This window comes from Ornithorhynchus anatinus, chromosome 18 (genome assembly GCF_004115215.2).
Source record: "Ornithorhynchus anatinus isolate Pmale09 chromosome 18, mOrnAna1.pri.v4, whole genome shotgun sequence".
Classification (NCBI taxonomy): domain Eukaryota; kingdom Metazoa; phylum Chordata; class Mammalia; order Monotremata; family Ornithorhynchidae; genus Ornithorhynchus; species Ornithorhynchus anatinus.
This window is the reverse complement of record NC_041745.1, coordinates 14,110,082-14,137,170: the sequence shown is the minus strand read 5'-3', so window position 1 is coordinate 14,137,170 and position 27,089 is coordinate 14,110,082. Positions and strand designations below refer to the sequence as shown.

At 45.4% G+C, this 27,089-nt stretch overlaps 1 protein-coding gene across 1 annotated transcript in view; it reads left to right on the top strand.

The window, feature by feature from the left end:
- OCA2 (OCA2 melanosomal transmembrane protein) overlaps nucleotides 1-27,089 on the top strand; it is a 227,071-nt gene that overhangs the window by 24,628 nt on the left and 175,354 nt on the right. Inside the window, exons 5-9 of the mRNA XM_039914722.1 lie at nucleotides 1,871-1,928; nucleotides 5,670-5,742; nucleotides 12,660-12,820; nucleotides 16,230-16,312; nucleotides 22,743-22,896. Of these exons, the coding sequence (XP_039770656.1) occupies nucleotides 1,871-1,928; nucleotides 5,670-5,742; nucleotides 12,660-12,820; nucleotides 16,230-16,312; nucleotides 22,743-22,896 (529 nt within the window). The remainder of the gene's footprint in view (nucleotides 1-1,870; nucleotides 1,929-5,669; nucleotides 5,743-12,659; nucleotides 12,821-16,229; nucleotides 16,313-22,742; nucleotides 22,897-27,089) is intronic.

The window sequence follows — 27,089 nt, the reverse complement described above, 5'->3', positions numbered from 1 at the left end:
TTCTCCCCTCAAATGGTTATCACTTTGGTTCAATCTCTGGTAATATAATGGCTGTACTAATAATATATCAGCCTCCTTGCTGCCCTCATTCCCTCCAGTCTCTCCCTTCTTCAGTTTCTGCTGCATTCAGGTGTGGGGGTCATCTTCCTGCAGCATCACTAGACACAAATCGTTTTGTTCCTCAAAACCTTCTACTGCCTCCTTTCTTCTTGCTTCTTCAAGCAAAAAACAACTCATGATTGGCTTCAGGGCTTGGCACCTTACTCCACCTTAATAATAATAATATTAATAGTAATGGTATTTGTTTTAGCACTTACAGTATGCCAAGCACTGTTTTAAGCGCTGGGGTAGATACAAGTAGTCAGGTTGTCCCAAGTGGGGCTCACAGTCTTAATCCCCATTTTACAGATGAGGTAACTAAGGCACAGAGAAGTTAAGTGCCTTGCCCAAAGTCACGCAGCTGACAAGTGGCGGAGCCAGGATTAGCACCCATGACCTCTGACTCCCAAGCCCGCGCTCTTTCCACTGAGCCACGCCACCCGCTCATCCCCAGCCCATTCTCTTTGTTCCTCCCAAGCCAACCTTCTAACCGTACCTCATTCTAAACTCCTGCCTCCATCCCCTCACTCACACTGTTCTCCCCTGCTAGAACTCCCTCCTTCCTCAGGCTGACAGACCACAGCCTTCCCCATATTCAGAGCCCTCATGAAAGACCTTCTCCCATATATTTACTTCAACAACTCCTCCTCCCCCTCGACCAATCAATCCATCAATCGCATTTATTGAGCGATAACTGTGTGCAGAGCAGCGTTCTTAGTGGTTCGGAGAATACATTATAATAGAGTTGGTAGACATGTCCCCTGCCCACAACAAGTCTAGAAAGAGCTTCCCTCCTGTTCCACCTCTTCCTCCTCCTCCTCTTCCTGTGAATGCTTCTGAAATATTGGGTGGTAAAGAAATCTCATTGCCAGGGTCTTCTTAAAATATCTAGAAAGTGACCCTAGAGATCAAAAAAGTAGTGAATTCTCTCCCACCCGGCCCTCAACTTGTCACACACTCAAATAGAGGAGAGAAAGACGTAAAATGTGTGCCAATACATTCAATCCATAATTGAGTTATAATAGAAAGGTGGGTATAAGTAAGTTCATAAGTGCTAGATGGGACTGATGGGTTTCTATCACTTAAGATGCTGGGACTTGTTCGAGGAGGTGGGTTTTAGGAGGCTGTGAAAGTTGGGGATGTTGTATTCTGATGGATTTGTGGAGTGCAAGAGTTCTGATTAGGGGCAATATCAGAAGGTCCTAAGAAATGTTGGATGAAAACAGTTAGCAATCCAATTTGGTAAGCGGTCTGAAGAGAAATACCTATATATTGCTAAAACTTGTAATTTGTTTCACTTTCATTTTGGGGCTCTGACAATCATTTTCTGGAGTGACAGCTTGGAGTTTGTATTACGCAAGGCTCCTATTCCCCTTTGGACTATTTTTAGACTCTTTTGATTTAAATGAGTTTGCTACAGTGAATATTTAAAGTGCAATTTGCATTTTCCGTTGGGATTTATCTGATATTTGCACTCAGACCTTCTCCTGGATGTGGGTGAAAACTGTCCTTAAACATGAAAATCAAGCCAGGACTCTAGCCCCCTTTATACAGGAATCAACTGGTTCCAAATGCACACGGCTGAACTTCACTTTCCCTAAACTAGGAAGTCTAGAAGAATGGGTGGGTAGGTTGTATCTCAAATTGGATGACGATCCTGTAAGAAATCCCCTGTGTTCCACGGACCAAAGCCTCAGTTAGTTCCTTATAGTTCAACAAAGCTAGAGCACCTGCAGGGGAATTCTCTAAGGAAGTTTGTTTCTCATTTCAGAAGCTGTTTAGGAAGTCTGAAAGTCATGGGCCTGTTCATCTTTGTAGTTGTGTGCTCTGTAAGTATCTCAATTTGAAGATTTTCTCCTGGGTGGGAGGACTGTGTTTGCCCTGTGGGTCTCCATTCTAAAGGAAGGGGATCCATGTCCAGCCATGGGGCAGTTCATATTTAAGACATGGGAAAACCCAGGGCTTTCCCAGGGATACTTTGCCTCCCTTGCCATGATTCGAGGAGTCCCTCGGGCCTGAAATGTAATAACTTCTGCCTGGACTGGAGGCATTTTTTACAAAAGCTGTATAGTCTAGTGGATAGAGCATGGGCCTGGGAGTGAGGAGACTGGGGTTCTAATCCTGGAGTTGTCATCTGCCTGCTGTGTGACCTTGGGCAAGTCTCTTAAATGAGGGTTCAATACCTGTTTTTCCTTTTCCCCTTAGACAGGGGCTGTATCCAACCTGATTACCTTGTAGCTACCCCAGTGTTTAGTCCAGAGATTGGCACATAGTAAGCGCTTAACGAATACCACAGTTCTTATTATTAGAGTTATGTGAACAGACTCCAGTGGCATGGAGCAATGTACATTTTTTTACCCTTCTGCTCAAAGTTTGTCTTCAACACTGGCATGGCTAATGTGAGAGACATGGGTCCTGTCTTGTTATCAATCAATCAGTTGTATTTATTGAGCACTTGCTGTGTGCAGAGCACTATATTAAGCACTAGGGAGAGTACAATATACAGATTATTATTATTATCATTAATGATAATGATTGTATTTATTGAGCACTTACTGTATGCAAAGCACTGTGCTAAGTGCTTGGGAGAGTACAGTATAATATCAGACACATTCCCTCCTCATAACGAGCTCACGGTCTAAAAGGGGAGACAGACATTTATATAAGTAAATAAATAAATTACAGATATAGGCAGATATGCACATATGTGTTGTGGGGAGTTGGTAGACAGGTGGGTAGAGTTGGTAGACACCTTCCCTTCCCATAATGAGCGTAAGGGGGAGGCAGATATTAATAGAAATAAATTCAATTACGGACAAATACGTAAGTGCTGTGAAGCTGAGGGAGAGGTTATTAAAGGGTGTAAATCCTAATGCAAGGGCGATGCAGAAGGAAGTGGGAGAAAAGGAAATGAGGGTCTTGTTGGGGGAGGCCTGTTGGAGGAGATGTGCTTTTAATAAGACTGTAAAGGTGGGGAGAGTGAACATCAGATGTGAAGGAAGGCACTGCAGGCCAGAGGCAGGACGTCGGATGGAGGTCGGCAGCGAAATAGGTGAGTTAGAGGTACTAACTTCCCGTTGGCATTACGGGAAGGAAATGTGTGTGGTGGATTGTAGGAAGAAATCAGGGAGGCAGGATGGTGGGGCAAGGTGATTGAGTCCTTTTAAGCTGATGGTAAGGAATTTCTGTTTGAGGAGGAGGATGGAAAACCACTGGAGGTTCTTGAGGAGTGGGGAAACATAGACTGAACGTTTTTGTAGATAAATGATCTGGGCAGCAAAATGAATTATGGACTGGAGGAAGGAAAGTCAGCAAGGAGGTTGATGTTGTACTCAAGGCAGGATCAAGTACTTGGATCAACTTGGCAGCAGTTGGGATGGAGAAGAAAGGGCAGATTTCAGTGATGTTGTGGAGGGTGAACTGACAGGATTTGGTGACAGATTGAGTATGTGGGTTGAATGAGAGAGATGAGTGGAGGATAATGCCAAGGTTAGAGAGGCAATGTGTCCTATTAGAAAGAGCATGGATTCAGGAGTCAGAGGACCTGGGTTCTAAACCCGGCTTCCCCTCGTGTCTGTTGTGTGACCTTGGGCAAGTCATTTAACATCTCTGTGCCTCAGTTAACTCATCCGTAAAATGGGGATTAAGATTGCGAGCCCCAGGTGGGACATGGACTATGTCCAACTTGACAGAGCTTCCCTTTTCGTCTTCTCCCGCTCCCTTCTGCGTCACCCTGACTTGATCCCTTTGTTCTTCCTCCTCTCCCAGCCCCACAGCACCTATGTACCTATCTGGAATTTATTTATTTATGTTAATGTCTCTTTCCCCTCCTCTAGACTATAAATTCATTCTGGGCAGGCAGTGTGTCTGTTTATTGTTGTATTGTACTCTCCCAAGCACTTAGTACAGTGCTCTGCACACAGTAAGTACTCAATAAATATGATTGAGTGAATGAATGAATGACCTTTTACCTACCTCAGTGTTTAGTACAGTGCCTGGCACACAGTAAGCACTTACTAAATATCATTAAGAATAAAAAAATGGTTATAGGCTTTTGAGACGGGAAGGAAGGTAGTGCTGTCTACAGTGATGGAAAAGTCAGGGGAGGATAGGGTTTGGGTAGGAAGATTCGGAATTCTGCTTTGAACCTGTTTAATTTGAGTTGTTAAGTTTGGGAGTAGAGGTGCCCTTAAGGCAGGAGGAATTGCAAGACTGCAGAGAAAGAGAGAGATTGGGCCTGGAGATGAAGATTTGGGGATCATCTGCATAGAGATTGTAGTTGAAGTCATGGAAGTGACTGAGTTCCCCAGGGGCATGGGTTTAGATGGAGAATAGAAAGGGACCCAGAACTGAGCCATGAGAGACTCCTACAGTGAGGAGGTGGGAGGCCAAGGAGGAGGCCACGAAATAGTCTGAGAATGAATGGCAAGAGAGCTAGGAGGAGCACTAGGAGAGGATGATGTCAATGAAGCCAAGATTGGATAATGTTTCCAGGAGAAGGGGGCAGTCAACAGTGTCAAAGGCACCCGAGCGGTCCAGAAAAATTAGGATGGAGTAGAGGCTGTTGGATTTGGCAGGAAGGAGATCATTGGTGGCCTTTGAGTTTCTGAAGAGTGCAGGGATTGGAATCCCAATTGGAGAGAGAAAAGGAACAAATTGGAGGAGAGGAAGTAGAGGCAGTGAGCTAGACAACTCGCTCAAGGAGTTTGGAGAGGAATGGTAGGACTGAGCTTTGGAGTCAAGGAAGAATTTTTTTAAGATATAAGAGACACGAGCATGTTTGAAAGCAGTGGGGAAAAAGCCATTGGAGAGTGAACAGTTAAAGAGATGAGGGAGGCGACGGGGGGCAGGCAGGGGGTTTGAGGAGGGTGTTAAACGTCTTAAACAACTGGTGATGGCAATGGGCAAGGGAGTAAGTAAGGATGGAGATATAATGTTTCCAGGTCGTCTCCTTGGATGGAATCTGATGGCTAAGTTTCTGTTCTGAGACTTGAGGACTGAGAGCCCCTCACAGAGGAGTTGATTCTAGTGCTGGTGGGCTTGCACAGTCCCACTCCCACTCTCATCCCTGTCAGTCTTGCTCCCACTGGGGCCTGGAGTTCAGGAAGCCAATTAGGTGGGCAGAGAGACCACACACACTAGCTGACTACAAGCAGACCTGGGACTCCTGATTCCCAGAGCAGGGCTTTTTCTGTAGGACCAACACCAGGGTTTAATCCTTAAGGCGATTAATAGATGACCTTCATAGCTGATTCTTCAAGCCAGGAACATTGCTCTCATCAGCAAGGAAGCCCAAGTAAAAGAGGAGGATCTGGCTTCTTTTCAGCAGATAATTTTTCTGTCTTATAAAATTTGGGAAATAGTAATCAAGGCTCATTGTAGCTGATCGTGTTAGTATGAGCTATGATTTTGCCTTTACTCTCCAAAAAAGGGAATTCAGAGTGTATTGGTGATTTTGGGAAGCATGCTTTAATAGTATGTAAGAGTAGGATTTAAATTCATAACAAGATGTGCAATTTAAGATGAAAGGAAATGTTTCTATTTACAATGCTTTTTATGGATTGTTCCAGGTCCTCTTTAGCATGTATCCAGATCAAGGAAAATCCTGGCAGATGCTGACGGTCTCTCCACTGGAAAGCTACAGTATCCAGAATGCACATTAAAGTACTGGGGGAGTTATGATGATGATCTGAATGTGTTGTGACTGTTGCACTAGGGAAAGGTTAGGGAATCTCGGGCTCTGGGATTTATTCATTCATTCATTCATTCATTCATTCATTCATTCATTCGTATTTATTAAGCGCTTACTATGTGCAGAGCACTGTACTAAGCGCTTGGAATGTACAAATCGGCAACAGAGACAGTCCCTGCCCTTTGACGGCCTTACAGTCTAATCGGGGGAGACGGGCAGACAAGAACAATGGCAATAAATAGAGTCAAGGGAAGAACATCTCATAAAAACAATGGCAAATAAATAGAATCAGGGTGACATACATCTCATTAAACAAAATAAATAGGGTGATGAAAGTATATACAGTTGAGCGGACGAGTACAGTGCTGAGGGGGTGGGACGGGAGAAGGGAGGAGGAGAGGGAAAGGGGGGACAAAAGGGTCTATTATACTTTATTATTATTATATGATTATTATGATTTACCAGTGATTTATCAATCAGTTGATCGATTAATTGTATTTATTGAATGCTTATTCTGTGCGTTTCCCTGGACTAAGGATCTGGGACAGTGCAACACAACAATATGACACAGTCCCTGTCCAAAGCAAGCTTACATTCTAGAGGGAATTTTGTCCCTAGTAATGGTTCTGGAAAGACATCTGTTACTGTGCTATTTGTTAAACGCTTACTGCATGCCAAGCATTGTACGAAGCCTTGGGGTAGGTACAACCAGATTGGTCACAATTCCTGTCCCACATAGGACTCACAGTCTCAGGAGGAGGGAGAAGAGGTGGCCAGATGATCAAGCACACCAGCCCAGCTAGCCACTCATTCATCCAGGTGTATTTATTGAAAACTTACTGTAAACTTGTCTCTAGACCGTAAGCTCGTTGTGGACAGGGGGTGTTTCTACCAAGTCTGTTGTATTGTACTCTCCCAACTGCTTAGTTCAGTGCTATGCACACAGTAATCACTCAGTGAGTATCATTCACTGAATAAACTCCTAATACAAGCATGTGGCTGCTTCGATCTGTGATTTGGGGAGGAGGCTCAGCAAATCTGAAGTCCCCTCCAACCCTCTGGAGGGGGTGCTATTGATTGGGGCTCAGAGGTTAAGAGAAGCAGCATGGCTTAGTGGAAAGAGCACGGGCTTGGGAGTCAGAGGTCATGGGTTCGAATCTCAGCTCCTCCACTTGTCAGCTGTGTGACTGTGGGCAAGTCACTTAATAATAATAATGTTGGTATTTGTTAAGCACTTACTATGTGCAGGGCACTGTTCTAAGCGCTGGGGTAGATACAGGGGAATCAGATTGTCCCACGTGGGGCTCACAGTCTTCATCCCCATTTTACAGATGAGGTAACTGAGGCACAGAGAAGTGAAGTGACTTGCTCACAGTCACACAGCTGACAAGTGGCAGAGCTGGGATTCGAACTCATGACCTCTGACTTCTGACTCCTAAGCCTGGGCTCTTTCCACTGAGCCACACTGCTCCTCAACTTCTCTGGGCCTCAGTTAGCTCATCTGTAAAATGGGGATGAAGACTGTGAGCCTCACGTGGGACAACCCGATTACCCTGTATCTACCCCAGTGCTAAGAACAGTGTTCTGCACATAGTAAGCGCTTAACAAATACCAACATTATTATAATAGGGCATGAAGATTGGAATATGTGTATGATGAAGGGAATTATGGGTCTGTGTCATCCCTTAGAATCCGATCCCTTTTAACTCTTCAGTTGGTTCAGCTGCAGAAAAGGCAAATCTTTCAGTGGAACCGAGGACCTTAGGATGTAGTTAATAATAATAATAATAATAATAATAATGATGGTATTCATTAAGCACTTACTGTGTGCCAGGCAGTGTACTAAGCACTAGGGTGGATGCAGGCAAATCGAGTTGGACAGAGTCCCTGTCCCATGTGGGGCTCACAGTCTCAATCCCCATTTTACAGATGAGGGTACCAAGGCCCAGGAACTTGCCCAAGGTCACACAGCCAAGGTGGCGGGGTCAGGATTAGAACCCGTCACCTTCTGACTCCCAGGCCCATGCCCAATCCTCTACACTAATGCTCTCTTTCAGCTCATTACCGCTTCTGGCATTAGAACACAATCCTGATACTCTTCAAACATATGAGAAGGATTAGCGAAGGCCAACTAGGCAGACAACGCTTTGGGGAATACCAAAATGTCAAACCTTGTTGCTGTAAAGTTTTATCCTAGTGGGAATGCAGTCAGGAATTTTAAGATAATTTTCATGACAGTTTGTGATTCTGGGTGAATTGGAAAGAGAAGGTTGAAGATGAAAAGAAACAGAAATTCAAAACGTTGTTATTCGGGTTCTAGTCAGCAGTGCCACCATCTTACTGAACCCCAAGCACCCAGAGTTGAGAGGCTACTTGATTCACTCACTTGCCTCCACCCCTCCCTGGGTCTCTGATGACCTAGTCTCTCTCCAAAGGGTTTTCAGTCAATCAGCGGTATTTATTGAGAGCTTACTCTTTGCAGAGAACTGTACCAAATCCTCGGAGAGTACGGTACGGCAGAGTTGGTAGACGTGTTCCCTGCCGTCCTGGAGCGTCTGGTTTACAAGGGGAGACAGACATATAAATAAATGCATTTCAGATATGTACATAAGTGCTGTGGGTCTCAGTTGGGGTGAACATCCAGTGCTTAAATGGTGCGAATAAGAGGAGAACCAGGAGAGGATGGTGAAGTGAAGCCGAAGTTGGATAACATTTCAAGGAGAAAGGGGTGGCCTATATTGTTTTAAGGCAGCTGAGGGGTTAAGGAGGACTAGATTGAAGTAGGAGCCTGTTGGAATTAGCAAGAAGAAGGTCACTGATGACTTTAGAAAGGGGAGTTTCTGTGGAACAAATAGTCATAAGAGATTTATTTGTTAAGTGCTTACTATGTGCCAGGCACTGTATTAAGTGCTGGGCTAGATACAAGTTTGGACTCGTCTCTGCCCCGCCAAGGACTCACAGTCCCAATCCTCATTTTACAGAGGAGGGAACTGAGGCACAGAGAAGTGAAGTGATTTGCCCAAGGTCACCCAGCAGACAAGTGGCAGAGCCAGAATTAGGAGGAAGAGACAGACATGAGAAGACCTCTAAACTGTAAGCTCATTGTGGGCAAGGTTTGTGTCTATTGTTATATTGTATTCTCCCAAGTGCTCAGTACAGCACTCTGCACATGGTAAGCGCTAAATAAATACAGTTGAATGAATGATTAGAACCCGGGTCCTTCTGATTCCCAGGCCCGGGCTCTGGCCACTACATCACACTGCTTCTGATCACTAGGTCTGGGCTCTATCCATTAGACCACACTGCTTCTGGTCTCTGCTTCTGGTGGAAGACAAATTGGGGGGAATCAAAGAAAGAAGAGCGAGTGTAGACAAGTCACTGAAGGAGTTTTCCAAAATTAACCTCCGCAGTCCTCACCGTATCTCGTGCCGGACATGATCTCAGCCCACAGACACACAGGGCTTTCTTTAGGCTGAAAGTTTTTAGGATAGGAGATACCTAAGCATGTTTGAAAGCAGTTGGGAAGAAGCCGTTAGAAAGTGAATAGTTGAAGATGGCAGTGGAGGAGAGAAGAAGGGAGGGGGTTAGTGTTTAAAAAAGGTATAAAGGGATGGGGTCAGAGGCACAGGTGGAGGGGGTAAATTTAGAGAGGAGGGGAAAGATTTCATCTTGAATTACTGCAGGGAACAGAAGAGAGTCGAAGAGGGTGGAGGAGTCTTGTGCATCACTGTGAACAATGCCATTCTCCTCCGTATCTCACATATGTTGGCGTTATCCTCGACTCATCTCTCTCATACAACCCACCTATTCAATCTGTCACCAAATCCTGTAGGTCTTCATAACATTGCTAAAATCCACCCTTTGCTCTCCATCCAAGTGCTACTCCTCTGATCCAGGCATTTGTCCTATCCTGCCTTTATTCATTCAGTCGTATTTATTGAGCGCTTACTGTGTGCAGAGCACTTTATTAAGTGCTTAGCACTGCATCCTCATTAACCTCCCTGTCTCCTGTCTCTCCCCTCTCCAGTCCATACCTCACTCTGCTGCCTGGATGACTTTTCAAAGGAACATTTAGTACACATCTGCCCAATGCTTAAAAAATCTCCAGCGGTTTCCCATCCACTTGCCATCACACAGACACACAATGCTATCGGCTTTAAAGCAGTCAGTCAGCTGCCCCCTTCTTATCTTACCTCATCTCCTATTACAGCCCAGCCTGAGCACTTCACTCCTCTAGCACCAGCTTGCTCAATATGCCCCGAGCTCACCTGTCTCGCCACGGATCCCTTTGCCATGCCCTTCCTCTAGCCTGGAATTCCCTCTCCTGCTTTCGAAGTCTTATTAAGGTCACCTCTTTCAAGAAGCCTTTCCCAATTAAATCCTCTTTTCCCCAATTCTCTCTCCCCTCCGGGCTGTCTGCGGACCTTTGGCCATTTGGTATTCATCCCGCCGTCAGCCCCACAGCTCTTAGGTCCACACCTATGATTTATTTATATTAATGTTTGGTATTCATCCCGCCGTCAGCCCCACAGCTCTTAGGTCCACACCTATGATTTATTTATATTAATGTCTGCCACCCCTCTAGACTGTAAGCCTATTGTGAGCAGAGGATGTGTCTGCTCTGTTATACTGTACTTTCCCAAGTGCTTAGTATAACGCACTGCATACAGTAAGCACTCAATAAATGCCATTGATTGACTGATTGATTCTGATCAGAACAGGTCTTGCCCCCGCAGAACAACAAATTTCCTGTTGCTGCATTTTGTGGGGTTTCCCCTTCTGGAGTGTAAGCTCTTTGTGGGCAGGGACTGTGTCTGTTTGTTATTATATTGTACTCTCCCCACTGCTTAGTTCAGTGCTCTGCATACAGCAAGTGCTCAATAAATGCGAGTGACTGAATGAATGAGGGGGCGGGCACCGGGACGGCATGAGATTACAGTGGCCGAAAGTCCAAAGATTTCACCACCACAGCCACTGCGAATGGAATTGTCTCACCCCGGGCCGCTGCTTGGAGTTTCTGGGGGATTGAAAGTATGCTATCACAGTGGCCCCAGTAACGCCAAGTAATGGGCTAGAAGGGTCAGCTCTGCTGGGGACCAGTGTCCAGGCTGCTGCCCCCGGCTCGATCCAGTGGTGATAGGGGATCCCGAGGTGGTGGTTTGGCTTGGCTCCCCAAGTAGAACTGGCCATTCCCAGGCTGTTTTCTTGGAGTCTCAGCTTGGGAAGGGTCAGTTGGTCAGGTCTTAGTTGCTGTCTGGCCTGGGTTGTGAGTGGTGGTTCGGTGAGCCAACCCTCATCCCTTCACCTCTCCCCTTCTTCCACCCTTCCTCCCTTCTCGTTCTCTTCACTTTCCTTCATGATTCCCCCACCCCCCCATCAATTTCTGCTCCCCTCTTAGGCTCCCCCCGATCCATCCTGGGATTCCAAAATGTGCTCTCCTTCACCTGGAGTAGTTTTAGGAGAGTTTCTGGTCAGGTTCCCCAAGAGACTGGGATAGTTCTGCCCCACTTCAGGGGTTGTCTCTCCCTAAAGGAGGCCCAAATCTCTGAGATGGCTTGGAAGCAGTGTGGCTTAGTGACAAGAGCACGGGCTTGGGATGGGTTGTGGGTTCTAATCCCAGCTCCGCTACTTACCAGCTGTGAGACTTAGGGCAAGTCACTTCACTTCTCTGTGCCTCAGTTATCTCATCTGTAAAATGGGGATTAAGACTGTGAGCCCCACACGGGACGACCTGATTACCTTGTATCTACCCCAGTGCTTAGAACAGTGCTTGGAACATAGTAAGCGCTTAGCAGATCTTCTAGACTGTAAGTACTGTGTGGGCAGGGATTCTCTCTATTCCTGAATTGTGCTTTCCAAATGCCTAGTACAGTGGTCTGCAAACAGTAAGCCCTCAATAAATACGATTGAATGAATGAATGGCTTCAACTCAGGGCCTCCAGTTGGTTTGAACTAGGGCTCAGCCGATCCCGGATTGGAGTGAATATTCCCTTCCCAGTTCCCAGGTCTTCTCAGGTCTGGACCCAGGCCCTGGGGCCGGGTCAGATGCCCGTTTGCCGTCCTCCAGGCCAATGGCCCAAAGTGACTTCGGTAGCCTGAGAGGTCCCGTTTTGTTCTTCTGGAGCCTAGAGCCAACCTCGGGTTATTGTTTCATTCAGCTTGCATGTCCCTGACTGTGGTCTTGTTAACGATCAAGAACACTGGACAGAATTGCCTAGTGGAAAGACCACAGGGCTGGGAGCCAAGAGATACAGCTTCTGATCCCAGCCCTGCCACCAGCCTGCAGGGTGATTTGGTGAAGTAACTTAAACTCTCTGCACCTCATTTTTTTCCATCTATAAAATGGGGATAAGGTAGATTGGTAGAAGGTTGGTAGGTAGATCAGGGAGATTTCTCCCTAAAGACACTGAGCTTCTTGTGGGCAGGGATCCTGCCCACCAACTCTGTTGTATTGCACTTTCCCAAGCCTGAGTATGATGACCTGCACACAGTAAGCACTCTATAAATACCACTGGCTGATGGACTGATTGATTGATTGTGAGGCAGTGCAAGACAGCTGGTAATCTTGCATCAAGAGCAGTGGCTTTTCTGACTCAATTTAAAGGGATTTTCATGTATTGCTCCATCATGCCTGGCTTTTGCTTGCACCCCCTGCAATCATCCTTGTGATTCTTGCTTTCCATAAGGATCTGATCCCACCGAGATACTGGTGGGGAATCCTTAGCCAAGGGATTCCATCATCGCTGGAGTCTGTTGCCTGGAAAATGGAAAATGAAGAGAAGCCTCAGGATTTTTCTGTAAGTGCTTTAGTGAGACTGACTGTCTATCCTACCTGGTGACTTTTTACCCTTAACTCACGGAGCCTCAGCGGCCAACATCACAGATGTCGGCGATGCTGCCCTGCTCACGATAGAGCTGGTCGGGCCCTTCGCTGCCGATCTGGCACAGCGTCCGCAGCCTGAGGAACACATCGTCGTAGAGGTCGCCCAGCCCGAAGGCTTTGGCTCCAGAAGGAGGCGGCCCCAGCAGGTGATGTTGTGAGCGGGTGGGGTTTTAATGAGACAGTTTTGCTTCCTAGACCCAGGTCGGGGAGGAGGACTCTAGGCACCATCAGCATCAGAGCGGGTGGTTGTGAAGGAATATTTTATTATGCTTTCACCTGCTGTCTTCTTGTCCTTCATTAACTGATCAAATCCCCTGCCTCTAGACAGACCTCAGGGGAGGGGAGCACTTCATATAGAAGGATTTTTTTTTTTTACCGGGGGAAATCTGGAGAAAAAGAAGACTCGAGAGATTGTAGTTAGTGGCACAAAAGTCTGATTTGTCTTCAAGACACACAAAGCACTAGTGGGATGGAATTAATTTGTGTTTGCACATGAAATGTTCCATAAAGAGATGCATAACCATTACAAATAACTCTCCATTTGGTGTTAATTGCTTGCAAATCAGTCACTTAATGTTGCTGGAAAGGCAGTATCTATGTGCAGGAAGGAGGTGAATGCTTGAAACTACTTCCAAATTAGGAATTTCAGGTGCAAATGTTTTGGTTTCACCCCTGTAAAAGCTGTCAAGAGATACTCTGCCCCGTGTGGAGCCCAATCTTCACCACCACCTAAAATCTGGGACTTGGACCGTTATGGGGAAATATTTTTAGGGTTCTCTAGGGTGGCAGAGGCCTGTTGTAGTGGGTCTCGTGTCCTTTGGGCTAGCTTGGCTAGTGCAGGAAATACCAGTGGCTGTAGCTCCTCTTTCGAAGTAGTTGCCAATGGTGTGACCATCGGTCCCGGTGTACTGCCCAGTCCGCATATTTCTGGTCAGCTGTTGGTCAGGAGAAGGATGATTAGTTTGGCACAAAATCCAACTTTGTGCAGTTCTCTAGGCCATCCTTTTCAACCTCTTTTAGAAACAGATTATCTCAGTTGCCCTCCTCCCTCCCCTCCCTGTCACAGTATATCTCTCTCCTTCATGCGGCCTTTCTTTCTCAGGGCCGGCTTCCTCAGTCACCCCTCACAAATCCAATTCCGACATCCTCCCTACCCCCATAACACACACATACACAATCACACACACTCTCTCTCTCTCTCAGTTTGAAGATGATACAGAAGCAGTGTGGCTTAGTGGAAAGAGCCTGGGCTTGGGAGTCAGAGGACATGGGTTCCAATCCCGGCTGCTCCACTTGCCCGCTGTGTGACCTTGGGTAAGCCACTGAACTTTTCTGTGCCTCAGTCACCTCATCTGTAAAATGGGGATGGAGACTGTGAGCCCCATGTGGGACAACCCAATTACCCTATATCTACCCCAGCGCTTAGAACAGTGCTTGGCACATAGTAAGCACTTAACAAATACCACTATTAATATTGTGATTGAGACTGTGAACCCCACATTTAGCCAATTAACCTGTATAATAATAACGATGGTATTTGGTAAGTGCTTACTATGTGCCAAACACTGTTCTAAGTGCTGGGGTAATAATAATAATGTTGGTATTTGTTAAGCGCTTACTATGTGCAGAGCACTGTTCTAAGCGCTGGGGTAGATACAGGGTAATCAGGCTTTCCCCCGTGGGGCTCACAGTCCTTATCCCCATTTTACAGATGAGGTAACAGTGCTTAGTATAGTGCCTTGCACATAGTAAGCGCTTAAATACAATTATTATTATTATACCACTAACGGTGAAATTTGTGTGTATGTGAGCCTGGGTGGCGAAACTGACAGTCTCATGTGCATTGGGTGTAAGAAAGATTTCCCCTTGCTGCCCTGTTGGGTTTGTTACCATGGCATTCTTTTATTTCCTTCCTGTCGATGTCACCATGTAAGATAACTGCCCCATTTCTGATTGCTGCATCCCAAACTGACCTATCTTCAGCTTCTGCCTCCCAACCTTCCACTCTTTGAGGTTTTGCTTCATTGTGCCTTTAAATAGAGACCCATTGTTCAGGTTTTTATTGCCCTGGGGGACTGGAGCGCATTAGCAGGGAAGCTCAGAACACTTTCATGACTTTATTTGAATGCTGTTGATATCATTAACAACAGCAACAGTGATAATAATAATAATAATAATAATTACACTTGCTGAGAGCTTAGTTTGTGCAGGTTACTGTACAATAGCAACAGTAATGAGAATGTTTGCACTTGCTGAATGCATTAGAGTGTAACATCAGTAATGATAAAAATAATAATTTTTCCACTTCTAAGGTGCTTCCTTTGTGTGTGGCATTGTGCAGCCGCAATAATAACAATATTTGGACTTGTTGAGTGCTCTGTACAGCACACTGTATAATAAAACAACACAATAATGATAATATATACACTTGAGTGTTTACTTTGTGCTGAACACTGCACATTGTACACAGTGCTGAGGAACAGTTCAAGGATAGTATTTCAGACAGTGATGTTGGTGTTGACAGCCACCGCTCGTCAACAGTGTTCTGGGGCTCCTTTAAAGGGAAAGAATGCACCCGCGTCCCGCCCCGTTGCACTGAATCCCGTCTGCTGCTCCACCCGGGGACCCCGCAGTGTGGCCTAGTGGATAGAGCAGGGGATTGGGAGTCAGAAGGACCTGGGTTCTAATTCCGGCACCACCACTTGTCTGCTGTGTGACCTTGGGCAAGTCAATTAACATCTCTGTGCCTCAGTTACCTCACCTGTAAAATGGGGATTAAGACTGAGTCCCTTGTGGGACAGGGACTGTATCCAACCTGATTATCTTGTATCTTCCCTGTGCTTGGAACAGTGCTTGGCACATAGTATAGTAAGTGCTTAACCATTTAAAAAGCACAAAAATGTGCTTTTTATTTACGTTTTCGGCCATAAATTTAGTAGGAAACCCTGCAGGGAGGCTAGGCCCTTGGTCCGTGCCACAGCCAAACAGATGCAGCCGAGCTATCCCGGACCCTCACCTCTGCTCCTCATCGTGGCTGCCCGAGGCTTGGACCTGCCCTGCTACAAGACCTCTACCCCTTGAAAAACCCCTGATTCCAACCCACCCTCAGTTATCCCACCTGCCTTCCCACACGAGGTCCAGCCTCCCTGCATTGAGCCTTAACCTTTAATTGTGGTCGGTCCAACTGAGAGGTCCTGGATCCCGATATTGCTCATCATTTATTCCTGAGGCTTGGAGTTACATTGCCTTCACTACCTATGATTGGGCCCCGAGAAGAGGACTTTGCGTTGACCCTAGGGATTGGACCGTTTCTGCATTAGTGTGCTCATCACGTTAAGTCTGTCATAAATTTAGTAGGAAACCCTGATGGGAGACTAGGCACTTGGACTGTGCCGCAGCCAGGAATGATGTGTATTTGTTGCTAAGATTCCACTCGATCCACTGCCTTCTCTCTCTTGCGCCAGCTGAAGCCGAGATGTGGACACTGAATATAGCCGGAAAACTTGCAGTGAACTTTGCCCTCATTTTCTGGATTTGAAATGAAATCTTTTGCAGGTCACCTTCAACTGGACCGTGCTTTTAGATTCTAGAAGAAAAGAACAAGTTGTTGCCACTAAGACTTTTGAGCTACTTAGCAGGTTGGTTCTCATATAAATGAGAAGACATCGGCATATTAATTACTGTTATGTGAACCAATCAATCAGTCAGTGGTATTTGTTGAGCTCTCATCGCATGCAGAGCTCTGATTGTAGTACTTGGGAGAGCACAAGAGTTGGTAAGTTTGTTCCCTGCCCACCGGGAGCTTACAGTCTACAGACATTAAAATGAATTACACAGAGTGCTGGGGGCCTGAAGGTGGGGTGAATATCAGGTGTGTAAAGGGTACAGATGCATAGATGAGGCAGAAGGGAGGAGTAGGGGAAATGAGTTCTTAGTTGGGGATGGCCTCTTAATAAGGCTTTTAAGGTGGGGAAAGCAGCGATCCGTCATATATGAAGAAGGAGGGAGTTCCAGGTCAGAGGGAAGACATGGATATGGGGTCAGAGGTGGGATAGAAAGGGGCAGAGGTGATGCTAGGGGCAAATCACTACAATCTGCTTATCGGTTTTGATGGCGGTTTGAAGCTGAGAACTGAGTTGGGGCAAATAATAGTCTTTCTTTTAAAAGTCCCATTCTGTTAGTTCTAGGATGCTGTATTGTAAATCAAAGTAGCTGCAACTGAGGGAAATCCTCTTTACAAGAGCACTTAGACCGTTCTCTTAACCTGATTGCTTGGATTCTTTCCCTGACATCCATTTCCCCTGGGGAATAATCAGACTTTGGAAATGTACTTTAAAGGGCAGTGAAATCTTAATTATCACGGTCTGTTCAGTGTGGAGTCCCTGGGGAGTAGGATATCCAGGCCTCTGACTCCTCCCCTTCCTGCATTTTTTCCCTTTCTCCTTTAATTTCTCCACCCATTGGCCTCTCCGTGAGAGTACACACAGACTGCTCTAGTACTAGAAGGTGGGCAGCCAATAAATCGGATAGCTGACCTCGATGAAGTTGTCTGGAGGAGTGTGAAAGTCAGGGTTAGAAGGGCAGTTTAGTTGTTTAGAGGCATCTGCTTCTCTGTGTAAAATCCCTGAATAATTGAGAATTGATTTGTAACGCCACCATCATCAGTGATATTTATTGAGTGTTCTCCCAAGCACTTAGTACAGTGCTTTGCACACAGTAATTGCTCAGTAAATACAACTGAATGAATGAACCTGCCTACTGTGTGCAGAGCACTGTACTAAGTGCTTGGAAGAGTGCACCGAAAGCCAAAGAACAGCTCCTTGCCCTCTAGGGTCATTCAGTCTCATGAGGGAAGCAGGCAGTTTTAAATTATTAATAAATAGAGCAGGATGAGGAACAAGGATGTAACAACTACTCCAGACCTTTAACTCCATTCTAAAGCCCCCAGTGCTTTACCTCCCCTCTCTGTTGCTTATTTATTTTTATTTTATGATATTTGCTAAGCACTTACTATGTGCCAGACATTGTATAAGAGATGGGGTAGATACAAGCCTCCTGAGAAGCAGCTATGGCTTAGTGGAAAGAGCACGGACGGGGGAGTCAGAGGTCGTGGGTTCTAATCCTGGCTCTGCCACTTGTCTGCTCTGTGACCATGAGCAAGTCACATCACTTTTCTGTGCCTCAGTTCCTCATCTGTTAAATGGGGATGAAGACTGTGAGCCCTACGTAGGACAACCTGATTACCATGGATCTGCCCCAGCGCTTAGAAAAGTGCTTGGCACATAGTAAGCGCTTAACAAAAACTAACATTATTATTATTGTTAATATTATTCTCAGTTTGCCTATTCTTGCTTTTCCTACCCCTGACCTTCTGTTCATATGCTTCCTCCTGCCTCGGCTAGACCTCGGCTCACCCCATCTTCAGAGCCCTTTTGAAATGCCCCCTATTCCAGGGCTGACTTTTTTCTTCCCAGGATATATCATCTCAGTCATCTCAGTCAATGGTATTTATTGAGCACTTATGATATGCAGAGCACTGTACTAAGGACTTGGGAGAGTACAGTACAAAGGAATTCGCAGATTTGTTCCCTGCCCGTAATGAGCTTACAGACTAGAGGGGAAGACCAGCATTTATATAAATAAATAATGCATAACATGTAATTTAAGAATGTGTAAGTAAGCGCTGTGGGGTTGGAAGTGGGCGAATCACAAATGTCCAAAGGTTCCTGATCCCAAGCCAGAAAAGAGAGGGGCTTAATCAGGAAAGGGCTCAGCACTGATTCACTCACAACCTTCCATTGCAATTCTGTATTTATTAATTTACTTACTCTGCTATATAAGCACTTGTTCCTCCTATCGGCAGATTAGTTAGTGTTTGTCTCCCTTTGGTTAGTGTTTGGTTGTAAACTTCTTATAGGCAGAGATAATGATTTCTATCTCTTTTGTACTCTCCCAAGCACTCAAAACAATGCTCTGCAACCTAATTAGCCTGTATCTACCCAGCGGGAGGCAACGTGGCTCAGTGGAAAGAGCCTGGGTTTGGGAGTCAGAGGTCATGGGTTCAAATCCCGGCTCTGCCCCTTGTCAGCTGTGTGACCGTGGACAAGTCACTTAACTTCCCTGTGCCTCAGTTACCTCATCTGTCAAATGGGGATGAAGACTGTGAGCCTCACGTGGGACAACCTGATGACCCTGTATCTCCCCCAGCGCTTAGAACAGTGCTCTGCACATAGTAAGCGCTTAACAATTACCAACATTATTATTATTATTATTGATGATTTGAAAACTTCATGGATAAAGTCTATAAAGTCGCTACGGATCAGAAACGACGGCATTTGTTGATGACCTCAGTGCTTGCAACAGTGCCTGACACACAGTAAGGAGCATAGAGAAGCAGCATGGCAAAGTGGATAGAGCACGGGCCTGGGAGTCAGAAGGTCGTGTGTTCTAATCCCGGCTCTGCCAGTTGTCTGCTGTGTGACTGTGGGCAAGGCACCTCACTTCTCTGTGCCTCAGTTACCTCATCTGTAAAATGGGGATTGCGATTGCGAGCCCCACATGGGACCGGGACTCTGTTTCCCTGGATTTGCTTGCGTCCACTCCTGCGCTTATACAGTGCTTGGCACAAAGTGAGCACTTAACAAATACCATTATCATTAGTAGTATTTGTATTATTAAGCACTTAACAAATACCGTCATTATTATTATTGTTATTCCTATTAAATAAATGCTACTGATTGATAGTAGAGATTTGCACAATTATGTCAGGCTGAAATGGCCTGACATACAGGCTGAAATGGCCTGAAATGGTTGGACATACAGATATACATAAGTGCTAAAGTTGCGTGTTTGGTTGAGTGAATTTGGCATTTGGGAATTAATCAGAGATCCCTTAAAAGAGGAGATGGGATTTTAGGAGGACATTGAAGATGGGTAAGATGGGGTATTTGAAGGGGATGGAAATTCCAAGCAGTTTTCTTATGAAAAAAAAGGAATGCAAAATTGACAAGATGGAGAAAGGCTGAGGCTAGAGAGGTTGATATGGGAGTCATCCACATAGAGGTGATAGTTGAAGCCACAGGATTGGAGGAATTCCCCAAGGAAGTGAGTGTAAAGTGAGAAATATAGGAGACCAAGAACAGGCAATTAAGAAATGAGAGGTGAGAAGAGCCAATAAATGAGACTGAAAAGGAATGCTTAAAGGGTTAGGAGAAGAATTAGGTGTGTATTATGCCAGCAAAACCAAAGCCTTATAGCATTTCAAGATGTGTGTGGGTACAGGGGAGATGGAGAACAATTTTAACAAAGGGTTATCAGGAGGCCACTGATGACCTTGGAAAGCATAGTCTCTGTGGGAAAAGAACCTTGTTAAAGAACATCAAGAAGAGAATTGGAAGAGAGGAAGTGAAGGAAGCCAAATATATAAACGTGGGCCTAGGAGTCACAGGACCTGGGTTCTAATCCTGAATCTGCCATTTCAATCAATCAATCAGTCATGTTTAGTGAGTGCTTACTGTGTTCAGAGCAATGGAATAAACACTTGGGAGGGTACAATATAACGGACATACACCCTACCCACAATGAGCTTACAACTTAGAGGGGGAGATGGACTTTAACGTAAATAAATACATTATGGATATGTACATAAGTGCTGTGGGGCTGGGAGGGAGGATGACTAAAGGGAGCAAGTCAGTGCAAGGCAGAAGGGAGTGGAAGAAAAGGAAAAAAGGGCTTAGTCAGGGAAGGCATCTTGGAGGAGATGTGGCTTCAATAAGGCTTTGAAGAAGGAGAGACTATTTGTCGGATATGAAGAGGGAGGGTGTTCCAGGCCAGAGGCAGGACGTGGGTGAGAGGTTGGTGGCAAGATAGACAAAATCGAGCTAAAGCCTTAGAAGAGCAAAATGTGCAGGCCGGGTTGTTGTAGGAGAGTAGTAGCGAGGTGAGGTAGGAGGGGGCAAGGTTATTGAGCCCTTTAAAACCGATGGTAATAAATTTTTGTTTGAAGTGGAGGTCGATGACCAATTGCTGGACGTTCTTGAGGAGTGGGGAAACATGGACTGAACATTTTTCTAGAAAAATCACCCGGGGAGCAGCATAAAGTGGACTGGAGTGGGAAGAGACAGGAGGCAGGGAGGTCAGCATGGAGACTGATGCAATAATCAAGATGGTATAGAATAAGTGCTTGAATTAAATTGGATAATAATAATAATAATAATTATGGTATTTGTTAAGCGCTTACTATGTGCTCAGTGTTCTAAGCGCTGGGGGAGATAGAGGGTAATCAGATTGTCCAACGTGGGGCTCACATTTTATAATCCCCATTTTTACAGATGAAGTCACTGAGGCACAGAGAAGTTAAGTGACTTGCCCAAGGTCACACAGCAGACAAGTGGCAGAGCTGGGATTAGAACCCTTGACCTCTGACTCGCCAGCCCGGGCTCTTTCCATTGAGCCATGCTGCTTCTCTAGCTATGTTGTGAAGATTGAAACCACAAGGCTTTATTAACGGATTGAATATGTGGGTTGAATGAGAAAGAGGAGTCAAGGAAAATGCCAAGTTTATGGGCTTGTGAGACAGAAAGGATGGTGGTGTGGTCTACGGTGATAGGAAAGTGCTGTGTGACCTTGGGCAAGTCATGTAAATTCTCTGTGCCTCAGTTACCTCATCTGTAAAAAGGGGATTAAATTCTCCTCCTTCTGATTGAGATCGTAACCCCATATGGGGCAGGGACTGTGTCCAGCTGTGCACGGAGTAAGCACCTAACAAGTCCCATAAAAAAACAAAAAACATTTGAACAATTTGGACAGCTATGGAACAGGGAGATGAGGCGATAGTTGGGCCAGTGAGACTGAAAGACAACTTTTGTAGACTAGGAGAGACTTGAGTGTGTCTGAAGGAGAAAGGAAGGAGCTATCAGAGAGAGGTTGAAGAGGGTGTGATGAGGGGCAGAGAATGCGGACAAGTGTTTCCAAGAGGGGTGAGGGGGTGACGTCTGAGGCGCAGGCATAATCTATCCATCAATGGTATTTACGGAGCATGCTCAGCAGCATGGCCTAGTGGCAAGAGCACGGGCCTGGGAGTCAGAGTACGTGGGTTCTAATCCCGCCCCCACCACTTGTCAGCTGTGTGACCTTGGGCAAGGCACTTAGCTTCTCTGTGCCTCAGTTCCCTCGTCTGTAAAATGGGGATCGAGACTGTGAACCCCACGTTGGACAACCTGATTCCCTTGTACGTACCCCAGCGCTTAGAACAGTGCTTGGCAATAGTAAGCACTTAACAAATGCACAATTTTTATTAATTATTATTATTATTACTCACTATGTGCAGAGCACCGTATGAAGTTTTTGGGAGAGTACAATACAACAGAATTAGCTGACACATTCCCTGCCCACAAAGACTTTACACTGCAGAGGGCAGATTTAAGGAGTGTGTGGGAGACCTCCTCTCCCAGAGACAGCTGAGAAAGGGGAGAATGAGGAGGAAGAGGTGATAGAAGGGTGAAAGGGTGTGTGTGTCGGGGGGATGCGGTGCCATATTCCCCCTCGACGAGGTGAGCAGCAGCAGGTAGGGTCAGTGAACTGAGGCCTTCTCCACTTTTAGAAAGTTGGGAAGGCTGTGGGAGAGAGCGCAGTTGTGACTCTTACGTCTCTTGGACTCTGAGCTCCCAGGTGCCTAACATTCTGCTACCTTGGCCACAGTCCTTTTTGGTTTTCAATGGGATCTGTGAAGCACTTACTACGCTCCAGGTACTATACTAAACGCTGCTTGAGTACGTGCTAATCAGGTAGGCCATTAGAGGGACACCGGGCGGCACTAATAGAGCGTATGAAATAATGGATGATTCGGAACCTAAAAGGGAAGAGGAGGGGGCGGGTTTCCTTTCATTAGTTCATCCCCCTGATTGTATTCATTGAGCGCTTACTGTGAGCAAAGCACTGTACTAAGCACTTGGGAGAATACGGTACACCAATAAAGAGCCACATTCCCTGCCCACAAGGAGCTGACAGTCTATGTCAGACCAGAATTTTTCCCCTAACCAAATTCATCCCGTTTGTGTCTTTGTGCAGAGAGGCCATTTCATTGAGCATCCATGCTCTGCTCCAGGAATTCCAAGTGGTCCCCCTTTCTGTGACTTACCAGTACCTGCGGGCAAGCATTGAGACCCAAGTGACTGTTGCCTCTCTCATCCTTGCAGGCGTCTACGTGCTGATCATATTTGAGGTAAGTGAGGCAATTTCCTTTCCCAGTTTCTTTTTCCCCTCTGAATCTAGGAGCCCCATCATCCTTAGCAATGAATGTGTGTCACTGCCGAGGTAAGTGCATTTGGTTGAGTTACAAATGATGCTTTTGAATGATTGTTTCCTTAAGAACGGTGCTTCCGAATGACGACGGCCTCCGTCGGAACAATCAGCCTACGGATCTGGTACCGAAACGGTTATCCTACTACTTATCTTCTCATTCTCCCAAGTTACGTAATGAGTGCTTTTGAGAATGATCTTCAGTTCTGTTGGCCAGCCATCAGCAGCTTTTTCGGTTACCGATCACCAGCTCTGTCGGTTAATGGCCACTCCACTAACCAACAGAGCGCCCGATTTTATGCTCAGCCTGAAACAAAGAGTGGATCAAATCAAATATGAACGGATGCCACAGAGCTAATTTGGTAAGACTGTTAGCCCAGGGAAGCAGTGTAGACTAGTGGAAAGAGCACGGGCCTGGGAGTCAGAGTACCTTGGTTCTAATCCCGGCTCTACCACTTGCCACTAGGGAATATGTCTGTTTATTGTTACATTGTACTCTCCCAAGTATTTAGGACAGTGCTCTGCACACAGTAAGCACTCAATAAATACGATTGAATGAATATACCGGGGCTCCCCTCTGTAATAGGATGGACCCCTCTATGACCCTCCAAAGAGATTTCCACTCATGCATTTTAGGAGAGTCATCCCCAAGTCTCTGGCTCCCTGGGTCATTTTCCTTAACACTTACTGCTTGAAGCAGCATGGCTTAGGAATAATAATAATAATAATGTTGGTATTTGTTAAGCGCTTACCCAGAGCACTGTTCTAAGCGCTGGGGTAGATACAGGGTAATCAAGCTGTCCCACATGAGGTTTACAGTCTTAATCCCCATTTTACAGATGAGGGAACTGAGGCACAGAGAAGTTAAGTGACTTGCCCACAGTCACACAGCTGACCAGTGGCAGAGCTGGGATTTGAACCCATGACCTCTGACTCCCAAGCCCGTGCTCTTTCCACCGAGCCACGTGGGGTTTTGGAGTCGGTGGACCTGGGTTCCAATCCCGGCACCGCCACTTGTCTGCTCTGTGACCTTGGACAAGTCACTTAACTTCTCTGCGCCTCAGTTACCTCATCTGTAATATGGCAATTAAGACTGTAAGCCCCAGTAGGAACAACCTGATTACCTTGTATGTACCTCAGCACTTAAAACAGTGCTTGGCACCTAGTAAGCACTTAACAAACACTATCATCATTATTACAGTTATTTATCTTATTTTCACTCCTTTCCCTTATCCTTTTTTCTCTGAAGGAGAAAAGAATATTTTCTTCTTTTCCTCCCCTTTTTTGGCAATATACTGTTATCTCTTTATCTTCTCCCTTTCCCCTCCCTGCACCCACCCTTCTCCCAGCAAGCAAAAACTGTGTTGTTTTTTTTGTGGGGAAGCAGGAGAAAAGCTGTGGGAAAAATAATATATTCTGCTTTCTTCCCACTTCTTTGCAGTGGGACTTTAAAAGGCATCCAAACTCCATCAGACTAGTAATGGGGGAAAACACCTCTCTCCCTTCCACCTCAAGTGCCAGCATCTAAAGGGAAAGTGATTCTAAGTGAAAAAAGGTGATCCTTCTCAGGTTAGAAATTTGTTTGCTTTTCACAAGATGCTAGGCACTGTGGTCTTACTGTGATGATAAATGCAATAAATACGATTGAATGAATGAATGATGATGAGCGTTGTTTATTAGAAACCCCAGCGCCTGCAAGAATTGTCATCACCATCATCATCAATAGTACTTATTGATTGCTTGCTGTGTGTTGAGCGCTGTACGAAGTGATTATACAAAATGTACAATGGAACAGAATTGGTAGACATGTTCCCTGCCCACGATGAGCTGATAGTCTAAAGGGGGACATTAATATAAATGAAAAATTTGCAATATATAATTTGTAGTTCCTGCCTGGCACAGAGCCAGAGTAGCAGTTGAGCTGGGCAGAGAGAAAACCTGGGGAAGCTTGGGAGAGGGAGCATGGGGAGTGTCATGGGACCTAACTTTGGTGGGTGGCTTTCCCCTCAGCCTTCCCCTGTGGGCCAAGACTCTCTCCATCCTTCTCCCTGCTCCCCTCTTTGCTATTCCCTAATTCCCCCTGCTCTCAGCCGGTCAGTCGTATTTATTGAGTGCTTACTGAGTACAGAGCACTGTACTAAGCAGTTGGGAGAGTGCAAAAGAACAATGAACAGATTCATTCCCTGCCACAATGAGCTTGCAGAGCAGAGTGGGAGACAGACATGGATATACAAAAATAAATTATAGATATGTACATAACTGTTGTGGGGCTGGGAGGGGGAATGAATGAAGGAAGGTGAGGCAGAGGGAGTGGGAGAAGAGGAAAGGAGGGCTTAGTCAGGGAAGGCCTCTCGGAGGAGATGTCTTGGATAAGGCTTTGAAGTGGGGGAGAGTAATTGTCAGATTTGGGGAGGGAGAATGTTCCAGGTCAGAGGCAGGATATGGGTTAGGGGTCGAGAGCAAGACACAGTGAGAAGTTTAGCATTAGAGGACCAAAGTGTACGGGCTGAGTTGTAGTGGGACTGTAGTGAGGTGAGGTAGGAGGAGGCAAGGTGATTGACTGCTGAAAAGCCAATAATGAGGAATTTCTCTTCGATATGGAGGTGGATGGGCAACCACTGGAGGTCCTTGAGGAGTGGGGAAACATGGCCTGAATGTTTTTGTAGAGTAATGATCCGGGCAGTAGAATGGAGTATGGACTGGAGTGAAGTATGGACTTTCTTAACCAGGTCAGTTCTGGCCACCAGCATCCTCCTCCTCCCCTTCTCCACCCAGCATATTGGATGGAATTTCTTTCTAACACAGATAAAAGTGAAAGATAAATTCTATCCCAATGATGTAAAGCTAGGGTTTTCTATCTGTTGTATGCAAACGACTTTTAATGTTCTGAGAAAAAAGACAGGAACAAATCCCTTGAATATTTTCATTTCTAAGGGAGAAAAATCCATCAGTATTGCTGACATATTGAGTATTGAGTGGTTCCTGGCCCAAGAATTGTGGGCTGCATATCTTTTATTGATCAACAATCGGTTGAAAGGGTTGGCCGTGTTACATCATGGTTAGTCTTTGCCCACGAGAAGGTTATCTGAAAGATTCTGTTGAAGCTCAGCAAGGGAAATAGAGGGGAAGAAAGGAAACGCTACAATTTCCAGGAAGCCAAGGGGTAGACTTAATAATAATGATGGTATTTGTTAAGCGCTTCCTATGTGCCAAGCATTATTCTAGCCGCTGGGTGCCACAGACAGATGGATCTTGATTTTGCTCTCTCTCTTTTCTTCCCTCAGCTGGTTATGTAAGGATTTCTTTTCCCTTTGTAATACTGGGTCCACGTGTCCCTATCCCGTAATTAAGCTGTTGGGCAGGTAGGCCAGAGAACTAGGAGTTCATGATCTATTTTTTTTTATTTTATTGGGAGTAAATCTTACTTTCTGGTTTTAGTTTTTCTGGTCTTGCGCTATTTGTGTACTGAATTAAATCCTGTTGGTTCATCTTGCCTGTTGGTGGGTACAGTTGAATCAAGGACCCCCAAGCTTTATTAATGGGATCTGGAGATCTGTCTCTTTCTTCAATCCGTATAAATTTAGGATGGTTGGAATTGATCCTGGTCTATGGGCTTATAGTGAAGCAGCAAGGAATTTAGGACAGGGAGAACCCAAATTCTCCTTTGGATCCTAACGCAAAGTTAAATAGTAAAAGAAAAATACAATCTGATGGTCACAACTCATATATTTGGAGTTTTGTGAGTCACGTTTAATCTCGTCAACAGACGTAAGAGTTAAAATTTCTTTACCCTGTGCTGTATAAAAGAGTCGATATTAAACGAGCTGAAACATTCGTTTTTAATGAAAAACTCTGTACCAGAAGGGGAAACAGTACTTGGTTTTTTTTTTCATTATATATTTCATCACAGTTCAGAAATTGTATTTCTAGCAGGATCATCACAACAAGGGAGTCAACAGAGTTCTCATTTTAAAAGAAATACATTTTATAGCATTGAACCAAAATTATTAAACTGTCTGCTCAAAACAGAGCTTGCAGTGCTCTTTAGTCATTTTCTATTACATTTTATGTTTCTGCAGACATCTTAAAAAAATTAACAAAATGAAAGAAAATCTT